We start from the raw sequence: 26,195 nt of genomic DNA on the forward strand, positions 1-26,195 counted from the left end.
CATCTGAGCAAAACTGATGTTGCAAGCTTGATCTTTGATTAAGAGACCCAGGAAATGAAACCACCTGCTGCTCCCTCCTATGTCACTTCCAGGAGTCATGTCATGACATGCTTTGAATTGATAGTAGCGTCTCTACTTCTTCATAGCAGAGAAACTAGGCTTGCCATAGCAACCATCCCATCTCCAAAGTGCAACACTGCCAGTGAGAAACAAGGCTCTGGACTACTGGGGGAGGCAGGGAGGAGGGAGCGAGGAAGGAGGCGCTTGTCTTAGAAGCAGAACCAGTCTAGAACAGAAGTTGGATAACTGAGTTCACCACTACTTCATCTTTTAGAAAAAATAGGTTGGAGAGCATCTGTAAAACCAACAGTATCTTCAAGGTGAAATTGCAGAATTTTGCTGCAGACCTGGACACAGAGAAGTGAAAAGTTGCAATAAGTTTTAACTAGCAGCAACAAAGAAATTTCGATAACAGTTTTTGTTTGTTTTTAGCAATATTCCTTTGCAAGTTCATTAAGAAACACTGTAAGTTAATGCAGCATACGATATGGAATGATCTTCTTTTGCTATAGTGCTGTTTGCTGAAGAGAACCGACCTTTGCAAAGATTTCAACTAGGGTGTAACCTATTTACACAGTAGTAGCTCCCGGTTTCAGAGAAGGCAATGGCACCCCACTCCAGTACTTTTGCCTAGAAAATCCCATGGACGGAGGAGCCGGGTAGGCTGCAGTCCTTGGGGTCGCTAGAGTTGGACACGACTGAGCGACTTCACTTTCACTTTTCACTTTCATGCATTGGAGAAGGAAATGGCAACCGACTCCAGCGTTCTTGGCTGGAGAATCCCAGGGACGGAGAAACCAGGTGGGCTGCCGTCTGTGGGGTCGCACAGAGTCGGACACGACTGAAGCGACTTAGCAGCAGCAGCAGCAGCTCCCGGTTTGAGTGGTAGGATTGGTGCTATGTGATACCTTCTTCTTCTGAACAGTAATCTCGACCCTTTTCAATTTTTTCATCCAGCATTCTGAAGAATTCTTGTTGGCTTTCAGAAATGTGCATGTTTGCTCTGGGTTGATGAACTAATCCTGAAATCTCTTTATTAGTTTTAAGTCTTACATTTGAACTGGCACTTTTTCCCAAGTTTTCTTGGTTCCTGGCTGCTATTTTCTGCTCCTCTTCTGCCCCATTTTTCATGTATTTGACCTCTTCCACCGGTTTGATCCTATACTCATCGCCAAACACATCTCCATTCTGGTAGTTCTTCCCTTTCTGGGCTTCCTCTTCGTTTTGAACAGTGGCAACATGCTTGGTGGAGGCACAGCGCATAGTCTCATTCGGTCAGCTTCAGCTGGGCTGAACTGCAAATCATCTCTACAGACACAGGGACATTTTTTTTTCCCTTTAGACACAGGGAAAATCCACCTTCTTGCTGAGTCGGTCAAGATGGGTGCACCTTGGGCGCTAGCGGGGGTGCTGAAGGTGGCAAGCCTCCGGCCCCGGTCCTCCTCTCGGGTTTTCTTCCTCCCTCCTTCTTGTCTTCCTTCCTCTTCCTCCCCACGGTGAGTCCGGGTCTCCCCCTCCTCCCCGAGGCCGGGGGTAAGAGCCCCGAAGCACCTGAAGCCCGGCCCAGGTGCGTGCGTGCACGTCCTTACCCCGGCCCCCCGGGAGTGGGCAGGGAGCCAGCGGGGGCTGGCGGCGAGCGAGTGAGGGAGGGGGACGGAGGGAGAGGACCTCCTCGCCCCTCCATGATGCTTTTGAACTGTGATGTTGAAGAAGACTCTTGAGAGTCCTTTGGACTGCAAGGAAATCAAACCAGTCAATCCTAAAGGAAATCAATCCTAAAGGAAATCAATCCTATATATTCATTGGAAGGACTGATGCTGAAGCTGAAGCTCCAATACTTTGGCCACCTGATGGGAAGAGCTGACTCATTAGAAAAGACCCTGATACTGGGAAAGATTGAAGGCAGGAGAAGGGGATGACAGAGGACAAGATGATTGGATGGCATCACCCACTCAATGGATATGAATTTGAGCAAGCTCCAGGAGATGGTAAAGGACAGGGAAGCCTGGCGTGCTGCAGTCCCTGGGGTCACAGAGTCTAACATGACTGAGCAACTGAACAACAACATTGCAAGGTCACAAAGATATTCTCATATTTTCTTCTATACAGTTTATCATTTTAGCTTTTTAAGTTTAGGTCTATGATCCATTTTTGTGTTTAATGTAAGGGTTGATGTTCATTTTTTTCAATACAATATTCAGTTGTTCCAGAACCATTTATTGAAGAGCTTTTTCCCCACTGAATTACCTAGGCACAGTTATTAAAATCAGTTGATTTCACATATGTGAACCTATTTCTGGACTTTCTGTTCTGTTTAATTGATCTATTCAACTGAACTCAACTCGTGCTTGTGCTCAGCCATGTCTGACTCTTTGTGACCCCATGGACTGTAGCCTGCCAGGCTGCTCTGCCCATGGAGTTTTCCAAGCAAGAATACTGGAGTGGGTTGCCATTTCCTCCTCTAGGAAATCTTTTTGACCCAGGGATTGAACTCACGTCTCTTGTGTCTCCTGCATTGAGAGACAGATTCTTTACTGCTGAGAAAAGGTTTTATTATTATTCAGTTATGGTGAGGCCAACATATCTGGAGACAACTGCCATTGAAAATAGTTTGTAACAGCTTCCAAGAGGAAAAGGCATACCACACTGTGCAGAGTCACACCCGGGAGCACTAAGGTCAATCAGGAGGTAGAAGTTATAGGGGGAAAGCATGGGCAACAGCCTTTATTATGATTTTCATAGGAAAGAATGGGTGAGGTAGAATAAGCAGGCTGGAAAGGTTTAGAGTTAGTTAGTTTGAGTAATTTCAGTGGACTCTGGGGTGTAGTGTAGAGACTATCCTTAGTTGCCTGGTACCCAGCCTGAGGTGATTAGGGCAGGGTTCTAGTGGCTCAACGTGTGAGATCTTGAAAAAGGAGATAGTTGGTGGATATGGGCTCTGGATTTGTTGGTTTGCATATGGTAGGTATACTTATAGGAAAGTCACTTGCTGTCTCTGGGAAATAACTAGGTCTGGGAGAGGCAGTCTCTCCAGGATCAGCTAGACATCAGATGCTAGAGCATCTAGAATACAGAAAATAAGAAAATATAGTTAATACACTGTCCTTTTGGCAGACCCCTATTTTATTTGTTGTTGTTCAGTCACTCAGTCATATCCGACTCTTTGCTATCCCATGGACTACAGCACGTCAGGCTTCCTTGTCCTCCACCATACTTTATTACTATAGCTTTTATAATGAGTCTTGCAATCAGGTAGAGTAAGTTCTCCAGGTTGACTTTTTTAAAAAATTACTTTGACTCTTCTAGGTCATTTGCATTTCCATATAAATTTTATAACCAGTTTTTAATTTTTTGGAAAAAAACTTGCTGGGATTTGGTTTGGCATTAATTCTAAGATCAATTTTAAGAGAACTGACATCTTAATAATATTGAGCCTTCTAATCTGTGAATATAGCAACTTTCTACATATATTTAGATCTTTGATTTCTTTAGCAATGTTTTATAATTTTCATATAAAAGTTTTATGTATCCTTCATTAAATTTATCCTAGGCATTTGATGTTTTTGATACTATTATAAATAGCATTAAAAATTTTTTTCAGATTATTTATTGCTAGTATAAATTGCTAGGAATTTATTTTTGTACATTGACTTTATGTCCTGAGGCATTAATTTTTTTTTTTTTTTTTTTTAATTTTATTTTATTTTATTTTTTTTTATTCTTCCAATTTTATTTTATTTTTAAACTTTACATAATTGTATTAGTTTTGCCAAATATCAAAATGAATCCACCACAGGTATACATGTGTTCCCCATCCCGAACCCTCCTCCCTCCTCCCTCCCCATACCATCCCTCTGGGCCGTCCCAGTGCACCAGCCCCAAGCATCCAGCATCGTGCATCGAACCTGGACTGGCAACTCGTTTCCTACATGATATTTTACATGTTTCATTGCCATTCTCCCAAATCTTCCCACCCTCTCCCTCTCCCACAGAGTCCATAAGACTGTTCTATTACTCAGCCATTAAAAAGAATACATTTGAATCAGTTCTAATGAGGTGGATGAAACTGGAGCCTATTATACAGAGTGAAGTAAGCCAGAAGGAAAAACATAAATACAGTATACTAACGCATATATATGGAATTTAGAAAGATGGTAACAATAACCCGGTGTACGAGACAGCAAAAGAGGCATTAATTTTTGTAACTAATTAATTAATTTACTTTTGGCTGTGTGGGGCCTTCGTTGCTACTCTCAGGCTTCTTGTAGCTGTCGCTTCTTCTGTTGTGGCGCACAAGCTCTAGAGCATTCCGGCTTCAGTAGTTTCAGTGTGTGGGCTCAGTAGTTACAAGTCGTGTGCTCTAGGGTGCAGGCTGAGTAATTGCGGCACACAGGCTTCGTTTCCTCATGGTTTGTGGGATCATAGTTCCTTGTGGGATTGAACCTCCTGTGTCTCCTGCACTGGCAGTCATTTCTAAATCCACCTATTAATTGTTTTTTTTACATTTTTTTAATATTTTATTTTATTTTTAAACTTTACAATATTGTGTTAGTTTTGCCAAATATCGAAATGAATCCACCACAGGTATACATGTGTTCCCCATCCTGAATGATCCTCCCTCCTCCCTCCCCATACCATCCCTCTGGGTCATCCCAGTGCACCAGCCCCAAGCATCCAGTATCGTGCATGGAACCTGGACTGGCGACTCGTTTCATACATGATATTATACATGCTTCAATGCCATTCTCCCAAATCTTCCCACCCTCTCCCTCTGTTTGGGGTTTTTCATGTAAGTAATCAACACTTTAAGGGCACTTTTACTTCTTCTTTTCCAATTTCATGCTTTTATTTCTTTTCCTTTCCTTATTTCACAGTCAAAGACCTTTATTTAATTCAGTGTTGAATAGAAGGGGTGAGGATGGACATGCTTGCCTTGTTCTGATATTTGAGGCAAAAAAAAAGTACCATTAATGATGTTAGCTGTAAGTTTTTTGAAGCTGCCCTTTATCAGGCTATGTAAGTTCCTTTCTAATTCTAGAATTTTTAAGAGGTTTTTTTCTTATTATGGTTATTTGTTGGATTTTATCAAGTGCTTTCTCTTCATTTTATTAGAGTGATCATGTGAGTTATTTGCTTTTATTTTGTTAATATGTGTATTTATTTTTTATTTCAGTAAATAAACAATTGAGATTTTTTTATTTCAATAAACAATTTTAAATTGACCTTACATTTTTGAGATAAATACTAGTTTGATTATGATTTATTATCCTTATTATTATATTGTTGGATTCTATTTACTGAAAAAATATTTGCACTTTTCATGGGTGATATTGGTTTGTAGTTTTCTCTTTTTTGCAGTATCTTTGTCGGGTTTGAGTATTAGGGTTATGATGGCCACAAAAAAATTAGTTGTGAAGTGTTCCCTTCTCTATTATCTGAAAGTTTGTGGAAGATTTTTACTTCTTTTTTTACTGTTCATGAAATTCACCAGTGAAATGATCGGCCCTCAAATTTTCTTGATGGGAAAGTTTTAGTAACGGATTTACCAGTGAACTCATCTGGGTCTCAAGTTTTCTTTGTGGGACTATCTTTCATTTCAAATTCAGTTTCTTTACTAGATATAAGGATATTCATATTTCTTCTTGCTTTGATAATTTTTCTTTCAGGAAGTTTGTGCATTTTATCTAACTTGTCAATATTTGACATTCAGTTGTCTCATAATATTCCTGTATTATCATTTTACTAATTTAAAAAGTATTTATTTATTTGGCTACACTGGGTCTTAGTCACGGCATGTGGGATCCACAGCTGTGGCATGCGGGATCCAGTTCCCCAACCAGGGAACACTGCATTGGAAGTGCAGTGTCCCAGGCACTGGACTATCAGGGAAGTCCCTGTATTATCATTGTAATGTCTATTATATGTTCAGTAATGTGCCCTCTTTCTCTGAAATTGATAAAATTTAAATTCAACAGGATTATAAAAATAGAAATTTGTATTTACTTTAGCGTAGCCTCAAAATGTATAAAGAAAATATTGACTACACTAAAAGGAAAAATGGAATACATATTCATAATTGGAGATTTTGACATTCCTATCTCAGTAACTGATTTTTGTCTGTTTACAGACAAAAGAATCTGTAAAGATTTGAACATGATATACCAGTATGACCTAATTGACATCATAGTTCTCTACATCCCACAACTGTAGAATACACATCTTTTCAAGTGCATGTGGCCCACTGACCAAAATAGACAGTATTTTGGGACATAAAACTAATGGCAAAAAACTTCAAAGGATTGGAATCATGCATTATATTTTCTCTAATTACTATTGAAATAAATCAAAACTCTGAACAGAGAGACAATTAGAACATACCCGAATGTTTTGAAAGTAAGCAACACATATACAAATAGCCCATAAGTCAAAGAAAAATCCATAATACAATTAGGAAATATTTTGAGCAGAATGATAATGAAAGTATGACACATCAGAACTTGTGGATGAAGTACCACCCAGATAGAAATTTATTGCTTTAGATCAAGGGAAAATCCTGAGCTCATCTCTTCCCATTTGTTGTTCAGTCACTAAGTCGTGTCTGATTCTTTGTAACCCCATGGACTGCAGCACTCCAGACTTCCCTGTCCCCTTCTCCTCCTGTCTTCAATCTTTCCCAGCATCGGGTGGTCTTTTCAGTGAGTCAGCTCTTCACATCAGGTGGCCATAGTATTGGGGCTTCAGCTTTAGCATCAGTCCTTCCAATGAATATTCAGGATTGATTTCCTTTAGGATTAATTGGTTTGCTGTCCTTGCAGTCCAAGGAATTCTCAAGAGCCTTCTCCAGCACCATCAATTCTTCAGCACTCAGCCTTCTTTATGGGCCAGTTCTCATATCCATACATGACTACTGGAAAAACCATGCTTTGATTATGCAGACCTTGTCAGCAAAGTGATGTCTCTGCTTTTTAATATGCTGTCTGGGTTTGTCATAGCTTTTCTTCCAAGGAGTGTGTGTCTTTTAATTTCATGGCTGCAGTCACCGTCCTCAGTGATTTTGGAGCCCAAGAAAATAAAATTTGCCACTGTTTCCATTTTTCCCCATCTGTTTGCAATGCCGGAGACCCTGGTTCGATCCCTAGGTGTGGAAAATCCCCTGGAGAAGGGAATGGCTACCCACTCCAGTATCCTTGCCTGGAGAATTCTGTGGGCTACAGTACATGGGGTTGTAAAGACTCAGACATGACTGAGTGACTTAACACTTTCTCTTCCTATGAACACACCTAAACTATAACTACATAGAGAACAACTATCTCTGAAAATGACATGAAGACTAGCATAACAAATTTTCCACAACTGAGGACATAAAGAAAAGTCCACATTGAGATATGTAGGAGGGGCAGAGACACAGTCTATTCAGAACCCACACACTCAGTGTGACAGCCTGCAAGCAACAGAGATATCATAACTGCAGAGGTCCCCCTTGAAGAGCAAGGGGTTCGAATCCCATGTTGGGCCCCTCAGCCCAGGATACCTGCCCTAGGAAAATGAATCCCTACAACATCTGGTTTTGAAAACCAGTGGCAATTACATCTGGGAGAGCTGGATGACTGTCAGAAACTAAGATTTTACTCTTGAAGAGCTCACAAACAGACTTTCTCTCTGTGAGTCCCAAAGGAAGCAGCTTGGAAGTGCCTGGGCTATATGAGAATGAGATTCATTGACTAATTTTAGAGCATGTGCCAGAGGGGCAGGGATCTGGTGAAACTTTCTCTAGGGACAGAAGTGCTGGTGGGCACCATTTTTTCACTCTCCTTCCACCTAGCTGGCCTGGTGCTGGCAGGTACCATTTCTGTCACTCTCCACCAGCCTCATTAATACCATACATCCAGTATTCCTCTCAAGACCCATCACACTGCACCCAGTGAGCTGCCTCGGATGGCCCTAGTGCCCCCTGAAAAATGGCTCCTGCTCCAGGGGGCCAAATCCATCCACCAGCATGCTCACAGGAGAAGGCAATGGTACCCCACTCCAGTACTCTTGCCTGGAAAATCCCATGGATGGAGGAGTCTGGTAGGCTGCAGTCCATGGGGTCTCGAAGAGTCGGACACGACTGAGCGACTTCACTTTCACTTTTCATTCTCCAGTGTTCTTGCCTGGAGAATCCCAGGGATGGGGGAGCCTGGTGGGCTGCCGTCTATGGGGTCTCACAGAGTCGGACACGACTGAAGTGACTTAGCATAGCATAGCATGCTCACAGCAGTTATGGCCCAACCACCACAGGTGGGTACATGCAGCCCACACAGGGGATACCCCTGGAACACCTGTTTCTGGTGACCAGGCATAATTGCACCACTAAATATTAAGAAAATATTACGACCAACTTTATGCTAACAAATTTGATAACTGAGGTGAAATGGACACAGTCCTAGAAAAACACAAATTACAAGAAATGTCAAAAACAGAGAAGTTTTAGCAATCTTTTTGTCCATTAAAGAACTTTAACCTCTAATTTAAAACCTCTCCTTATTGGTGAATTCTTCCTGTCATTTAAAAAATCCCAGTATTGTACAAGTTACTGTTTATTAAGAGTACTTTTAAAAAATTTGGGGGCTGTGCTGGGTCTTCATTGTGGCACGTGGGCTTTCTCTAGTTGTGGTGTGTTGGCTTTATATAAGTTGCCTTGTGGTTTGTGGAATTGGAATCTTGAATGTGGAATTGGAATCTTAGTTCCCTATTCAGGGATCAAACCCATGCCCCCTGTATTGAAAGGTGGATTCTTAACCACTGGACCACCAGGGAAGTTCTTTTGGATAACAACAACAAAAAAAATAATAACATTTTCTACTTCATTTCATAGTAAGTTGAACTATATTAGAGTAAAAAAAAAATATCCTTCTCCAAAAGATATCATTAAGAAAGTGAATAGGCAGGCCACAAACTGGGAGAAGATATTTACAGTACCCAGATTTGAGAAATGACTCACATTCAGAATATATAAAGAACTTGTAGAAATAAAAAAGAAAAAGGTAATCTAGCCAGTAGAAAAAGAAATGGGTAAAAGACTTGACCAGGTACTTTTAGAAGGAGGTATCCACACAATAGTTGTGTATATGAAAAGTTGAACATCATTATTCATCAGGGAAATGTAAGTTAAAACCACAGTCAGACAACCCTACACACATAAATAAAACAGAACAATGACTAAAATGTAGAAGACTGACAATATCAAGTGTTATCGGGATTTTGGAGCAACTGGAATTTATATGCATTGATGGTAGTAACGTAAATTCTTTCATTCAATTTGGGAAACTGGCAGTATATACTAATGCTAAATGTATAGCTATTCTGTATCTCAGGAATGTCACTCCTAGGCATTTATTTAAGAGAAGTGGTATGGACCTAACAGAAGCAGAAGATATTAAGAAGAGGTGGCAACAATACACAGAAGAACTATATGAAAAATTTCTTCATGACCCAGATAACCATGATGATGTGATCACTCACCTAGAGCCAGACATCCTGGAATGTGAATTCAAGTGGGCCTTAGGAAGCATCACTATGAACAAAGCTACTGGAGGCAATGGAATTCCAGTTGAACTATTTCAGATCCTAAAAGATGATGCTGTGAAAGTGCTGCATTCAATGTGTCAACAAATTTGGAAAACTCAGCAGTGGCCACAGGACTGGAAAAGGTCAGCTTCATTCCAATCCCAAAGAAAGGCAATGCCAAAGAATGTTCAAACTACCGCACAATTGCACTCATCTCACACACTAGCAAAGTAATGCTCAAAATCCTTCAAGCTAGGCTTCAGCAGTACGTAAACCATGAACTTCCAGATGTTCAAGCTGGATTTAGAAAAGGTAGAGGAACTAGAGATCAAATTGCCAACATCCACTGGATCATCGAAAAAGCAAGAGAGTTCCAGAAAAAACATCTACTTCTGCTTTATTGACTTTCCCAAAGCCTTTGACTGTGTGGATCACAACAACTGTGGAAAATTCTTAAAGAGAGAGGAATACCACCCTACCTGCCTCCTGAGAAATCTGTATGCAGGTCAGGAAGCACCAGTTAGAACTGGACATGGAACAACAGACTGGTTCCAAATCAGGAAAGAAGTACGTCAAGGTTGTATATTGTCACCCTGCTTATTTAACTTATATGTACAGTACATCGTGTGAAATGCCAGGCTGGATGAAGCACAAGCTGGAATCAAGCTTGCTGGGAGAAATACCAACCTCAGATATGCAGACGAAACCACCCTTATGGCAGAAAGTGAAGAACTAAAGAGCATCTTGATGAAAGTGAAAGAGGAGAGTGAAAAAGTTGGATTAAAACTCAGCGTTCAAAAAACTAAGATCATGGCATCCGGTCCCATCACTTCATGGAAAATAGGTGGGGAAACAATGGAAACAGTGAGAGACTTTATTTTGGGGGGCTCCAAAATCACTGCAGATGGTGACTGCAGCCATAAAATTAAAAGACATTTGCTCCTTGGAAGAAAAGCTGTGACCAACCTAGACAGCATATTAAAAAGCAGACATTACTTTGCCAACAAAGCTCCATCTAGTCAATGCTATGGTTTTTCCAGTAGTCATGTAAGGATGTGAGTGTTGGACTATAAAGAGCTGGGCACCAAAGAATTGATCTTTTTGAACTGTGGTGTTGGAGAAGACTCTTGAAAGTTGCTTGTATTGGAAGGAGATCAAACCAGTAAATCCTAAAGTTAATCAGTCCTGAATATTCATTGGAAGGACTGATGCTGAAGCTGAAACTCCAATACTTTGGCCACCTGATGTGAAGAACTGACTCATTGGAAAAGACCCTGATGCTAGGAAAGATTGAAAGTGGTAAGAGAAGGGGACAGCAGAGGATGAGATGGTTTGATGGCATCACCAACTCGATGGACATGAGTTTAAGTAAGCTCCAGAAGTTGGTGATGGACAGGGAGGCCTGATCTGCTGCAGTCCATGGGACTGCAAAGAGTCGGACACGACTGAGCGACTGAACTGAACTGAGCACATACATCCACTAAAATAAATGTACAGGAATTTTCATATCAGCCTTATCATAATTATCAAAAACATGATGCTCTTAAAGTGCCGCACTCAGTATGTCAGCAAACTTGGGAAAGTCAGCATTGGCCACAGGACTGGAAAAGGTGTTTTCATTCCAATCCCCAAAAATGACAATGCCAAAGAATGTTCAAACCACTGTACAGTTGCACTCATTTCACATGCTAGCAAGGTTATGCTCAAAATCCTTCAAGCTAGGCTTCAACAGTACATGAATCAAGGATTTCCAGATGTACAAGCTGGGTTTCAGAGAAGCAGAGGAACCAGAGATCAAATTGCCAACATTCATTGGCTCATAGAGAAAGCAAGGGAATTCCAGAAAAACATCTGCTTCATTGACTACACTAAAGCCATTGACTATGTGGATCACAACAAACTGTGGAAAATTCTTAAAGAGATGGGAATACCAGACCACCTTAACTTTTCTCATGAGAAACCTCTGTTTAGGTCAAGAAGCAAGGGTTAGAACCAGACATGGGACAATGGACTGGTTCAAAATTAGGAAAGGAGTATAACAAGGCTGTATATTGTCACCCTGTTTATTTAACTAATATGCAGAGTACATTATGCAAAATGCCAGGCTGGATGAATCACAAGTTGGAATCAAGATTGCTGGGAGAAATATCAACAATCTCAGATATGCAGATGATACCACTCTAATGGAAGATGGTGAAGAGGAACTAAAGAGCAGCCTCTTGATGAACATGAAAGAGGAGAGTGAAAAAGGTGACTTGAAACTCAGCATTTAAAAAAAACTAAGACCATGGCATCTGGTCCCACCACTTCATGGCAAATAGAAGGGGAAAAATTAGAAACAGTGACAGATTTTATTTTCTTGATCTCCAAAATCACTGTGGATGGTGACTGTAGCCACAAAACTAAAAGACACTTGCTCCTTAGAAGAAAACCTATGACGAACCTAGGCAGGGTATTAAAACAGAGAGACATTATTTTGCTGACAAAGGTCCATATAGTCAAAGCTATGGTTTTTCCAGCAGTCATGTACAGATGTGAGAGTTGGACCATAAAGAAGGCTGAGCATTGAAGAATTAATGCTTTTGAATTATGCTGGAGAAGACTCTTGAGAGTCCCCTGGACTGCAAGGAGATCAACCAGTCAATCCTAAAGGAAATGAGTCCTGAATATTCATTGGAAGGAGTCTTGCTGAAGCTGAAGCTCTAATACTTTGGCCACCTGATGCGAAGAGCCAACTCATTGGAAAAGACCCTGATGCTGAAAAAGATTGAAGGCAAGAGGAGAAGTGGGCAGCAGAGGATGAGATGGTTAGACAGCATCACTGCCTCAACGGACATGAATTTGAGCAAGCTCTGGAAGATAGTGGAACACAGAGGAGCCTGACGTGCTATGGTCCATGGAGTTAGAAAGAGTCGGGCACAACCTAACGATGGAACAACAACAGCAAAACAATTTAATTAAGCACACAAACATTTTTAAATGGCACAAAAGAAGATATAAGCAGGAGTGGAGGAAGAGGATATTAACCTGTCCTTTTATTTGAGAATAAACTGGACTTTTGTGAGCCATTTTTTGAGTGGCAATGAGAATGCTAGCTTGCATGCACAGCTCTTTCTAAACAGATGACTGTCCATTTCTGTACGGTTCACTGAATCTGTGGGCTCAGTAAAGGGCTCAGGAAGCTTTTTACTGAAGAAGCAAATTTTTATGATGAATGTTGGTACTGGTGATCTTTTGTCCAATATATAAATGGTTTAGAAGTTATGTTTTATTTACAACTTAGACATTTTATATACATTTAAGTGTTTAATAAAGTGAAAAGTAAAACCACCTCTAAAATTTAGCCTAGGAATCCAGGGGTTAGTAACTTCCAAATAAATTAAAGCCAAATATATGAGAATACAATGCAACTTAAGAATAAGAGGATGAGATTTTTGGACTGGACATGTATTCAGAGTACTGTATCTAACTGACTAACAGGGGAAAACTGGATTTGATGGCTCAGAGCATTCTCAATATCTAAAAACTCTTGCTGATGAGATAGTGTACAGTTCTTCCATTTTACAATTATTATTGAGAATATAATATGTCTCATGAACTGTGATTCACTCTTGGCAAGAATAGTATATTAATTGTGTTAAAGCTAATTCACAGTAATAAAGAGAGCATTAAATATAATGACTTACATATAGAATTTTCTTACATATAGAATTTTCTTACATATAAAGTCTCTAATATCACAGGCCATTGGAAAACCTAGCTGCTTCTGCTTATTCATGAATCCATTACTCAGCTCCACCGTCTTTTGAATTTTTGTGGCATCTACATGTTTGAATCCATGTTGCTGTCAAATCCAGGTTTTAGTAAGCATGAAGGTAGAAGGTATAGAGAAAATATGCCTACTGTTTCAATGCTTTGGTTTGAAGGTGGCACCCAGTGTTTTCTCTCATATTCTGTTGAGAACATTGTCACATGGTCACAGCAATTTTCAAAGGAGGCTGAGAAATGTTATATGACTGGGCAGCCATATTCCTGGCTACTAATCCATTAATGCAAAAGAATGGTGAAACAGATTCTAGTGGTCAGCTTTCATTCTACCACAGATGGCTTTTCATCACTTTCATTATGTACTTCTTATTAAATATATTTAATTTTATTTCCAGGGAAACAGTTACACTTGGATGGAGAGTTGGAGTATAGACATCCATTTATTGTTTGTATAGGTCAAAATGGCTACGACCACAGTATTTTTCCTGTAGACATGAATAAATTATTTGTTTAGTTTTATTGAGATATAATTGACATACAGCATTGTATAAGTTTAAGGTGTACAGCATAGTAACTTGACATACGTATATTGTGAAATGATTGCCACAGCAAGTTTAGTTAACATCAAATTATATAGATACAAAAATGAAAAGGAAAAGATTTTCTTTGTGATGAGAACTTGTAGAATCTACTCTCTTAGCAAACTTAACTATTTTATCACATTAATTTGATATTGATGCTGATAAGCAATAAGCAGTGAGATTAGTGAGGATTTAGAATGGAAAGCTAATGAGGACTTAGACTCTGAGTTACCCATTCAAGCCTAGGCTCTCCATAGATGTTTCCCCTTAAAACCCTTCTCTGTTTAATCTTCAGTCCACCTTACTTGATATCCCCTACCAAAATAAAGCTAGATTGCTTATGTTAAACTCCAATCTCCAATACTGAATATATGTGTAATTATTCTGAACTTCACTTTCCTTATCTACAGTGGTGGATAAGATACCTCATAGGGCTTTTGAAAGGATTAAATGAGTTCATATGTATATATTTTGTAGAACAGTGCCTGTACCACCAAATCATGTAAGAGCTTGGCACATAATAAGTGCTATTTATGTACTTTCTATCATTGTCATCATCATCATCATCAGATTTACTGGTTTCTCTGTGACCAATTTGGATTAACTTAAGTGTGCCTCTTAATCTTCTGTTATGTATTATTTGTGTCATTTTACTTTTTTTCTCTTTTTAGATGGAAAGTTTGGGATTAAAACCTTACAAAAAAGAATTTCTGGAAAAGTTTCATTTCATGGTGAAATGGAAGGTGAAGATGCAAAAGATGATTCATTGTATTCCATTTTAGAAGTACTGTGGCAAGATGCTGAACAGATAAAAAGCTACCAGGAAAAGCAGAACAAACCTTTGAGTCATGCTGCTTTCATCAATAAGAAAATATTGAATACAGAGTGGGATTATGAATATAAAAACAGTGGAAAATTTATTCATCCAGGCCCAAATTGTATTCCTTCACAGAAAAGACCCCATAAACGTAACTTATTTGGAAAGAATTTAAAGCATAATTTAGATGTACATATTCATAGTGAAAGCAATGCAACAAATAACTTTGATAAAATTATTGGACACAGTCAAGTTTTCACCCAGAGCTCTTCTTATACTAAACATGAAAATACACATACTGGAGTGAAATTCTGTGACAGCAATCAGTGTGGAAAAGTCTTCAGCTTCAAACAAGCACTCAGTCACAATCTGAAATTTCCTGTTGGGGAGAAAGCAAATATGTGTACTGAACTTGGGAAGATCTTCACCCAGAGGTCTCAACTCTTTGCACCTCAGAGAATTCATACTATGGATAAACCTCATGAACTTAGGAAATGTGTAAATGTTTTTACACAGAAGCCACTACTCAGTATTTATTTGAGAGTTCATAGAGATGAAAAGCTATATATATGTTCTGAGTGTGGAAAGGCATTCATCCAGAATTCAGAATTAATTCTGCATGAGAAAATTCATACTAGAGAAAAACCCTATAAATGTCATGAATGTGGAAAATCATTTTTCCAAGTGTCATCTCTCCTAAGGCATCAGACAACCCATACTGGAGAAAAACTTTATGAATGCAGTGAATGTGGGAAAGGCTTCTCCCTAAACTCAGCCCTCAATGTACATCAGAAAATTCATACTGGAGAGAGACACCATAAGTGCAGTGAGTGTGGGAAGGCCTTTACCCAAAAATCAACACTCAGAATGCATCAGAGAATTCATTCAGGAGAGAGATCCTACATATGTACTGAATGTGGGCAGGCCTTCATCCAAAAGGCACACTTGATTGCGCATCAAAGAATTCATACTGGAGAGAAGCCTTATGAATGCAGTGACTGTGCGAAATCTTTCCCTTCTAAGTCACAACTCCAGATGCATAAGCGAATTCACACAGGAGAGAAACCCTACATATGCACTGACTGTGGTAAGGCCTTTACCAACAGATCAAATCTGAATACTCACCAGAAATCTCACACTGGAGAGAAGTCTTATATATGTGCTGAATGTGGGAAGGCCTTCACGGATAGGTCAAATTTCAATAAACACCAGACTATTCATACTGGAGAGAAGCCCTATGTTTGTGCTGATTGTGGCAGGGCCTTCATCCAGAAGTCAGAGTTACTTACACATCAGAGAATCCATACTACAGATAAGCCTTATAAATGTTCTGACTGTGAGAAATCCTTCTCAAAGAAACCACACCTCAAAGTACATCAGCGAATTCACACAGGAGAGAAACCATATATATGTGCAGAATGTGGGAAAGCTTTCACAGACAGGTCAAATTTCAATAAACACCAGACAATTCATACTGGAGATAAACCCTATAAATGTAGTGACTGTGGAAAAGGGTTCACTCAGAAATCCGTTCTGAGTATGCATCGCAATATTCATACATGAAAGTAACCCTGTTTCTTGAAAATGAGAAAGCCTTACAACAGAAATCAGGTCTAAGTGTGTGTTAAAAATTCAGCCAAGACAGATCAGATATTGAATGCATTGCATAATAAAAAGAATGTGTCAGGCTCTTTCACCTGAGATGAGAAAAATTATTCAGAAGAGACTCTCTAAGAATGCATTGAATGATGAGGAATTTCCATATTTGCAAATCCTCACAAAATATAATTGAATTCATACTGGGGAAAATGTTATCAGTTTGAGATATTAGGAAAAGCCTTCCTGTAGAAAGTATTATAAGGCAAATTATTACCAAGTTCTTTATAGATAAAGTATGAAAAATGATATAAATGACAGTAATGTTTATTGTGTTGTATTAAGCAATTTAAAGTGACAACAAAGTGAAAGGTAGGACAAAACAATAATATATTTGATGTATAGACCTGCTCTCAGATCTATTTGTAGCAAAACACATTGCACAATGGGAGGAATAATTGAGTTGAAATTCTTTTTTTTGTATTTGTGTCTATCAAATATGTTTGCTACTGAATATTTTGCTCATGTGAATCCACAGTTTTAAAGTCATTATGGTTTTATATATACACTCATCTGCTGATATAATTTTACACAAACAAATATAATCCTGTCATACATGTTGATTTCCATGACATCATATTTTTATCTTCCTTCATTGTGGTACAGTGCAGAAATAACCACAGGTCTCTCCCATCCTTTTATGCACCCCTCTTTGTAATATTACTGTTGTTTCTCTTATTAAGAGGCAGAGCTCTCTCTCTACTCCTTGACTCTGAGTTTGGCCATGTGAATTGCTTGGGCCAATATACATTAACAAAGAGATTCAAGAAGATGCTGGAGAGGTGTGAAAAGCCTGCTTTGAGACTTACCCTTTCTTGCCGCTCTTTTGAATTCTGAGACCTTCATGTGAAGAAGCTCAAATTACTAAGGGATGTGAAACCACGTGGAACAGAGATGAACCAATCCAGATGAAGCCCCTTAAACCAAATGCCAGATGTGGGAGTAAGGCCTTCTTTAACCTCCAGCCCCAGCCATGCCAGCCCACACCAGAAGAGCCACATCAGTCATCCCAACCAACCTGGAGACTTATGAGATAGAAAAAATGATTGTTTTAAGCTACTAAGTTTGGTGTAGTCTGTTATACAGCAAATGCTGAGTAATACATAAAAGTGTACACCTACTGGGGGTGTTGTATCAAAATATAAAACATGTGGCATCAGCTTTGGGCCTGGGCATCAGGTGGAGACTGGAAAAGCAATGAGGAAAACTGTTAAGAAAGTCTGCAGAAGATGGCAGTCCATGTTGTTTAGTGAGGGAAAAAATAGCAAAACAGCTACCATGCTCTGTGGAAAGATAGAGAATATACCAAATGAACTTGTGGATCTGGCTAAAGAGATTTCCAACAGAATGTTGAAGTATATGTTTGCTTCTTTTAGCTGCATATGATAAAATGCAGAAAAAAAAATGAACTAAGTAAATAACTGTTCCATTTGCCATCAGAGTTCAGAACAAACACCTAAAAAAACAGGACTTGGCTGAGTTGGAAGGTAACTGCTTCACATCTCCAGTCTCTCCAGCCATCAAAATATTCTCAAGGTGAAAAAGTGACCTCCAGAGTAGAGATCAAATCATAGATGTGGTTCTAAGACCCTTTGTTAAAATGTGTAAAATATTTAAGTTGGTGTTTGGGAGACCCTGTCAGCTAAGCTAAACAGCTCTCAAAAACTTCTCAACAGTGTCCCAATAGCCTGACTCACTGTTCAAAGTAGAGAGGGGCCCATCTTAAAAAGAATTGTTGATGTTGCATTTGGGACATAGAGTCAATACAAACCAGATTCATAGAAAACTTGCAACATTTTTAACAGAGTTTTACTAACAAAACTACCTCCATGTTGGACTTAAAGGACTGAAAAAGTCCAAAGTGAAAAATGGACTCCCCTGTCTTAACTTCTGTGAACAGGAAGCAAGCTGTGAAAGTTACTCAGCTGCAAGCATGGGCCATTTCTTATGGGAAAAGAAGGCCGTCTCAGAGAGAAGATCCAAGAACAATGTACTAAAATGGATTGGGAAGCCATTCCCAGGCAGAACTATGACCTAAACAAGAAACATTTTTTGCCCCTGGAGCAGAGATACCTGACAGTATTTGCTCTGTGGGATTTCAGAATTGTTATTGAACAGTGATTGATATATGCCTCTTTTTCCTTCCCTTTTTGAATGGAAGTATCTGTTACAGTTATCCTGTCCCTATCTCACTATTGTATTTATATTTATGTGTATGCACATGTGTGAGTATGTGTGTGTTGGGTTAGGGGAGTGGTCATATAACTTGTCATTTAGTTCACAGGTCTCTGGATAAAAAAAAAACTGAGAATCTACACCCAAGGAGCCTCAGCCATATTTGAATCTGATATAGAAGTCTTAAGGTCTTGGATTTGAGCCTAATGTTTTAATTTGGGATGAATGTTTGGAGGTCTTGGAATGGGGGTGAATAGATTTTGCCTGGTGTGATAATGTAAATAATTTATTATCAGGACAGAGACTGTGATAGAAAATACTACAATTTTCCATCCCTGTATGTATGCCTGTTTTCAGTCATTATTTTGCTTTGTGTTTCAGTTGGGATAATTTCTATTAACCTATCTTCAAGGTCACTCATTTTAACCTCTACCCTGGCTCTGTCAGATCTACTGATGAACCCATTGAAGGCAATCTTTATCTCAGTTAATGTTTTCTTTTTATTTCTAGATTGTCCATTTGAATTTGAAAGAGTTTTCATCTCTGCTGAAATTCCCCACATGTTTATACCTGTTGTTTACATTTTCCACTACCCTCTTTAACATACTAATCATTGTTATTTTAAACTCTTTGTTTGACAGTTAAAACAACTAAATCAACTGAATCTGGATCTGTTGATTGTTTTGTCTCTTGACAGTGGATTATTTATTCTTGCTGTTTTGCATATAATATTTGGCTGAATGTCAGATGTTATATGTAGGATAGTAGAAACTGAGGTAAATATGTAATTCCTGGGAGTAGACATGTTACTTTCCTTATAGGTCATTGGCATAGGGGAATTGAGGCCAGCTAGTTAGGGTTTGTTCTGGTGTTTAGGTGGTGGTGTTGCTCTCTTTACCTACAATGTATCAATGACTTCAAATTTCTCTAGTGTTACCTTGTGCTTCCAGTAGGCACTGGTTTTCCGGATAATTTTTCTCAGTATTCCCGCACCACCCTTGCCTTTAGGCCTTTCTTAATGTGCTTATACTATGGAGAGGCACTCTCTCTATGCTCTTGCCTTTCCCTTAGTAGCAGACTTTTATTATTACCTGGGTCTTGGTGACCTGATGAGTGGGAGGGCAGGAGGTGTCTGGGGCCAGCCTCAGTCTTAGACAGGCCCTATATCCCTAGATCTTGGAAGGTGAAGCTTTTTCAGTGATCCTGCCCTTCCCATTAGTATTAATATAGGGCTTTAAATGGTCTGAACCTAGGAAGGTTTCCTGTCCTTCCCTTTTCCTTTCCTCTAGCTACAGTAGATCTTTACCTATGTCTTGGGGGCAACAAGGTTTGCTGCACTTCACCCAGTGGCTTAAAGTTTTTATTCTGTGAGGGAGTAGGGTCCCATCAGGGCTTTGGCCATTTCTGTATCAGCAGCTGTGCCCCTAAAGGCCTACACCACTGAGAGAGGCTTTCTGCAGTCTCCCATCCTACGCCTGATGTTTCTTATGAGCAACCAGTGGAGGTCTATGGAGAAGAACCTGAAAGTGGGGGCCTATGTCTCCCGCTCTCAGAGCTCTGATATTCTCTCACTATCCCACACTCAACTTTTAAAACTTTATTTAAGATTCTTGCTGAATTCTTAATTCTGGTGTGGTGGACCCATCTTCTTTCCTGCTCTGCCACAGATAACCCAGTGATAACTTCCTGCCTTCTTTGAGGCATTTGTCTTATATATCAAGCTAGTTTGTTCCCCTATGACATTAGCTCCCTGATGAATTCAAGGAAAGTTATGATTTTATAGATTACCTGGATTTTTTCTAATTGTAAGAATGGGAGCTGAGCTCTTTCCAAGTGTCTGCATTTCTAGCCAGAATCCAGAAATCTGGATGGTCTCCTTTGGCCACTACTATCAGAATATATGCCCCCTTTCCATGTGACTTTACCACTTTACCCAAGAGGTAGAGTCTATTTCTCCAGCCCTTGAAACTGGATTTGGCCGTTTTCTTTGGTCAACGGGATATTAGCAAATATGACACTAGCAGAGGCTTGAGAAGTACTTGCACATTGAGGTTTGCCCACTATTGCTGCTCTTAGAAATCCTGAGCCCAAGTATGGAAAAGCCTGAGTTATGCTATGAGTAACCTTATGGAGCAGCAGTGGAACAGAGATGAGCCATCCCAATTGAGGTACCCTAAACCAACTAGATTTCATCTGCAAGATATGTGAATGAAGCCATTCTATCCATGTAACCATGGTCAGTCCGCCTGTGGTCAGCAGCCTCTGAGACGACCTTGCATCATGATCCCCACCTCTTGGTATCTACACCTTTGTATAATCCTGTTCCCATGGGTTTGCACCAGGTTAATGACTTGGTTCTAGTGAATAGAATAAGGCAGAGGTAATGGGATGTCACTTCCAAGATTAGGTTACAGAAAGACTGGGGCTTCCATTTTGGATGCTCTCACTCTCAGTTGGTTCACCTTAGGGGAAGCATGAGGCAGCTCTATGGAAAGACCTATGTGGATGAGTTTGGGAGCATATTCTCCCAATCTAGTCTTCAAATATGACCATAGCCTTAGCTGACAGTTTGACTGCAACTTCATGAAAGACCTTCAGCCAAAGGCACACTTCTGAGCCTCACCTGAATTCCTGACCCACAGAAACCACAAGAGAATAAATGTTTTAAGCTGCTGAATTTTAGGGCAGTCTGTTTCTAGACTAGAAAAGGTCTGCCATCGACCCCACTGATCCCAGACAACTCACAGAATCATTGATTAAAATGTTTATTGTTTTAAGCCACTATGTTTTTGGAGGCTTGTTACCCAGAAAAAGCTACCTAATACATTTATTATTTACTGACTTTCCTCCACTATGTATTCAGAACAGATAACCAATACTAATTAACTACTATGAATGCTTTCATGTTTTAATCTGTGCTCATATAAATTATATATAGATATACATATGTTACATGCTTATAATCAGATAGAAGCTATATAAGATTTGTTTTCTTCCTTGACTTTCAAATATGGGATCGTATCACATAATTATCTCTGCTTGCTTTATTACTGAATAATAACATTTTTGAATAATTGCATCATAGTTTGCAGGGTGGATATGCAATAACTTATTTAACTGTTTGCATATTAAGATTTATTTATATACCCCTTTTTCAACTTAGCAATGCTGTTCAAAATATTACGAGGCGGTTTTCATAATGGCTGGGTAGATAGGCTCAGGAACCGATGGCTAGGGTTTCAATCCTGACTCTACCAGTTACTAGCTCTGTGACCTTGAGCAAGTTAGTAATCTCTCTGTACTGATTTATTCAGCTGTAAAGGATGGTCACAGTAGTACATATCTCATAGATTCAACGTGAGATGAGTATAAACTTCCTAGGGCTATATAGTTCCACAAACTGAGTGGCTTCAACAGAAATGTATTGTGAGGCCAGAAGTCTGAAATCAAGGTGTCAGCAGGGCCACACTTCCTCTGAAGGTACTAGAGGAGGAATTGTTTCCTGCTTCTCTCCTAGTTTCTGGTAGTCTCAAGTATTCATTGGCTTGTGGATGCATCACTCCAGTCACACAGCCATTTTCTTCCTGAGTGTCTCCAGGTCGTGTTCCCTCTGCATGTCTGTCTCTGTGTCTGATTTTCCCTTTTTTATAAGAATACGGTCATATTGGATTAGGCCCACCCTACTGACCTCATTTTAACTTGATTACTTCTGTAAAGACTCTATTATCAAGTGAATTCACATTCTGAGGTTCTGGCAGTTAGGACTTCAATGTATCTTTGCTGTTGCTACTGCTAAGTCACTTCAGTTGTGTCCAATTCTTTGCACACCGCATGGACTGTAGCCCACCAGGCTCCTCTGTCTACAGGATTCTCCAGGCAAGAATACTGGAGTGGGTTGCCATTTCCTCCTCCAGGGGATCATCCCGACCCAGGGATCGAACCTGTGTCTTCTGCATTGCAGGTGGAATCTTGACTGCTGAGCCACTGGGGAAGCCCCTCAACATATCTTTGAGGGTACACAATTACTCATAATAAATTAATGCATTTGTCTATATAAAGCACTTAGAACTATGAATACTAGATACATACCACTTGCTGAGTCTGCCTGGAGAAGGCAATGGCACCCCACTCCAGTACTCTTGCCTGGACAATCCCATGGACAGAGGAGCCTGGAAAGCTGCAGACCATGGGGTCGCGAAGAGTCGGACACAACTGAGCGACTTCACTTTCACTTTTCCCTTTCATGCATTGGAGAAGGAAGTGGCAACCCACTCCAGTGTTCTTGCCTGGAGAATCCCAGGGACGGGGGAGCCTGGTGGGCTGCTGTCTATGGGGTCGCACAGAGTCGGACATGACTGAAATGACTTAGCAGCAGCAGCTGAGTCTGCCAAGGCCCCCCTACCATTCTTTATGATTGGGCAGGATTTGAGGGCTTATCTGTGGTGTCTTAGTCTCCAACTACCTAAAGAAAATGTTTAGAGTAACAGGAAAAACGGGCCAAGGACCAAGGCTTGTTACCACCTTTTGAGGGCTAGGCTAAGAAAGATTCATGTATAGAGGATAATGGGAAGGAGCAGCCGGAAAGAAGAAAACATACCAGATGAGAAAGTGACTCATAGACAATAGAGTGTTTCCAAGGAATGTTTCAGTGGAGAAACTTTCCAGACTAAAGGTCAATTCACATGAGGATGGAAAACTGGTTCTTGGATTTTGTGACAAGGAGGTCATTATTACCTTTGGTGTTATTTAGAAGTGAATTTAAGGAAAACAACTGAGCAAATTTGAAGGGATTTCTGAACTCAGGTGGTGTTACTTCACCACAAAATTTTTCCGGTAGAAAAAAATATTAGGCTATTGGGCTGCATTACTCTGTTGTTGTCTAGGTTGTACTGAGAAATGTGTTTTCAAGAGTCCTTTGTGATTCCAAGTCAGCCAAAAGTAGAAATTGCATGAGATTTGGGAGGTCAAAATGAAGGAGCAACCATTACTCCAAAAGTTTGAGATTAGATTCAGAGAAGGACAAATGCAGAGATACCTAGGTCTTAACATTTCTTCACTCTCTTCCACTCTGTATTCAGCCCTTTCTATCTCCCAGCCAGGGCTTCTCTGGTAGCTCAGCTGGTAAAGAATCCGCCTGTAATGCAGGAGACCCCAGTTCGATTCCTGGGTTGGGAAGATCTGCTGGAGAAGGGATAGGCTACCCACTCCAGTACTCTTGGGCTTCCCTGGTGGCTCAGATGGTAAAGAATCTGCCTGCAATCTGGAGACCCAGGTTCGATCCCTGGGTTGGGAAGATTCCCTGGAGAAGGGAGTGGCTACCCACTCCAGTATTCTGGCCTGGAGAATTTCATGGACCTGTATGGTCCATGGTCTGGCAAAGAGTCAGACAAGACTGAGCAACTTTCACTTGTCTCCTAGCCCTGCTGACCTTCGGCCTGCCACTTGATGCCTGGCTGCAGCCCACAAAGGCAACAGCTCTTCATAGACTTCTTCATCAGCTCCCCTTTCACAGTGTTACTTAAGCAGCTGAGTGTGCCTGGCTTCTCAGATTTTCTTGCAAGCACTGACTTATCCACCCATGCCAGTGTTTCAAAAAGGCTGATTTAGTGACTTCTCTAATCTTCCAACTTCCCCTTCCATGCCTTTACTTCCCCAGCTACTCCCACAATTGTGCATGATCTAATTCATATTTTTAAATTCCTTATTTCATTATACTCATAATGAATCCGCTTCCCCAAATGAACCCTGATTGTTAATGTTACACTTTCTTTTCCTGATAACTTGGTAAACATCACTCTTCTAAAATTGGGTGGTGCCATTGAGAAATCTTAGATTAACCTGCTATTTTTCTTGTATGTTTCTGCCATATGATTCTTTTTTTATGCTTGAAGTTAAGGATCTTTAGAAGTGTATGCCTTAGTCTTGATTTTTGTAAACTGATTTTGACTGGGTTATAGTGAGTTGTTCCAATCATGATTCAAACCTTTTATTTCAGGGAAGTGTTATTTTGCTTAACTTTTTAATCTGGTCTATCTTTTCTTCATGGACATCGGTTATGCATATGTAATGTGTCTTTGTCATCTCCATCCATTTCATACTGCTCTACATTCATTTCATATCATTATTCTTTTTGGTTGTTTATGGTTGGCTCTTAAGACTCCATGAATCTCTCATGTTTCTTAATGTCTAGGCATTAATAGCCAGTGTGCTCAGATTTATTTACATTTCAGGACAATAAGGATAGACGATGTCTCCCTCCCTGGAGACATTCACAGAGAAGATTTACTTACATTCTAGGATAATAAAGATCATGTCTCTCTTCCTAAGAGGATGGGCAATAATAAATCAATGTAACAATATTGTGTTTTCCCTACATTTTAATTATGTCAATTTTCAATCATGTACAAACATCAAAAGAACAGTACAGTTAACACACATAACTTTCATCTAGATTCAACAGTATACGTAAATTTTTTCCTGAGTAATTGATGGCAAATTACAGACATTAGAACATTACACTCAAATACTTGAGCATCCATCTCCTAAAAATAAGGACATTCACCCCCATACCTAGATTATCATTATCAATCTAGTTCTCATATGATATTGAATATGATATTGCATATCCAGTCCATTTTCAAATTTCTCTCACTGTCTCCAAAATATATTTTACAACTTTATTGAGGTATAATAACATATAGTAAATGGAAATTATTTAAAGTGCATAATTTGGTGAGTTTTGGCATATATATGTACCTTTAAAACCATCACTATGATAAAAACAATGAATGTATCCATTACCCCTAACAATTTCCTTATGACCCTTTGACACCCATCTCTCTCTCCCTACACTCTCCCCTCCCATCCACAGGCAACCACTGATCTGTTTTTCATTACAAATTAGTTTGAATTTTCTACAGTTATATATATATGGAATCATATTGTAGGTATCCTTGTTTTGTTTGGCTTCTGTCATTCAGCATAATTATTTTGTGATTCATTTTTGTTGTTACATGTGTCTATATTACTTACTTTTTACTCCTAAGTGGTATTTCATTGTATAGATAAACCAAATTTGTTTACCCATTCATGTGTTGATAGAAATCTATGGTGTTTCTAGTTTTTGGCTGTTACAAATAAAAGTGATACGAACATTTCAATGCAAGTCTTTGTGTGGACATAGCTTTCATTTCTCTTGTGTGAATACCTGGGAATGAATATTTTTGTTATATGTTGAGTGTGTGTTTAGCTATTTAAGAAATTACTAAACTGTTTTCCAAAGTGCCATACCATTTTACGTTCCCACAAGCAGTGTGTAAGTGTTCCATTTGCTTCATATCTTTGCCCTCACTAGGTATAATTACTCCTTTTAAATTTTAGCCATTTTTGTGGGAATGATATGGTATCTCACTGTGGTTTCAATTTACATTTTCCTATAATGCTGTGGAGCGTCTTATGCTTATTTATAATCTATATCATCTTGGTTGGTGTATCTTTTATTTTGCCCAATTGTAAGAGCTCTTTATATATCCTAGATATAAGTCCTTTGTTGGATATATATTTTGCAAATATTTGCTCCCAAGTTTGCC

At 39.5% G+C, this 26,195-nt stretch overlaps 1 protein-coding gene and 1 pseudogene across 4 annotated transcripts in view; one reads left to right on the plus strand and one right to left on the minus strand.

Annotated features, from left to right (window-relative positions):
- The window catches only part of ZNF81 (zinc finger protein 81), a 138,993-nt gene that overhangs the window by 89,699 nt on the left and 23,099 nt on the right, over nucleotides 1–26,195 (plus strand). For 2 of the 4 annotated variants that reach the window (XM_010821926.4, XM_002700089.6), the window contains exon 5: nucleotides 14,630–25,771. The exons of the other annotated variants lie outside the window; for them this stretch is intronic. In XM_010821926.4, coding sequence (XP_010820228.1) covers nucleotides 14,630–16,338 — 1,709 coding nt within the window. In that variant the 3' untranslated portion in view covers nucleotides 16,339–25,771. Of the gene's footprint in view, nucleotides 1–14,629; nucleotides 25,772–26,195 lie in introns of those variants that run through there. 4 annotated transcript variants of the gene reach the window in all.
- LOC100297302 (chromosome 16 open reading frame, human C1orf21 pseudogene) lies at nucleotides 943–1,346 on the minus strand (annotated as a pseudogene).

Source organism: Bos taurus, chromosome X, assembly GCF_002263795.3.
Source record: "Bos taurus isolate L1 Dominette 01449 registration number 42190680 breed Hereford chromosome X, ARS-UCD2.0, whole genome shotgun sequence".
NCBI classification, from domain to species: domain Eukaryota; kingdom Metazoa; phylum Chordata; class Mammalia; order Artiodactyla; family Bovidae; genus Bos; species Bos taurus.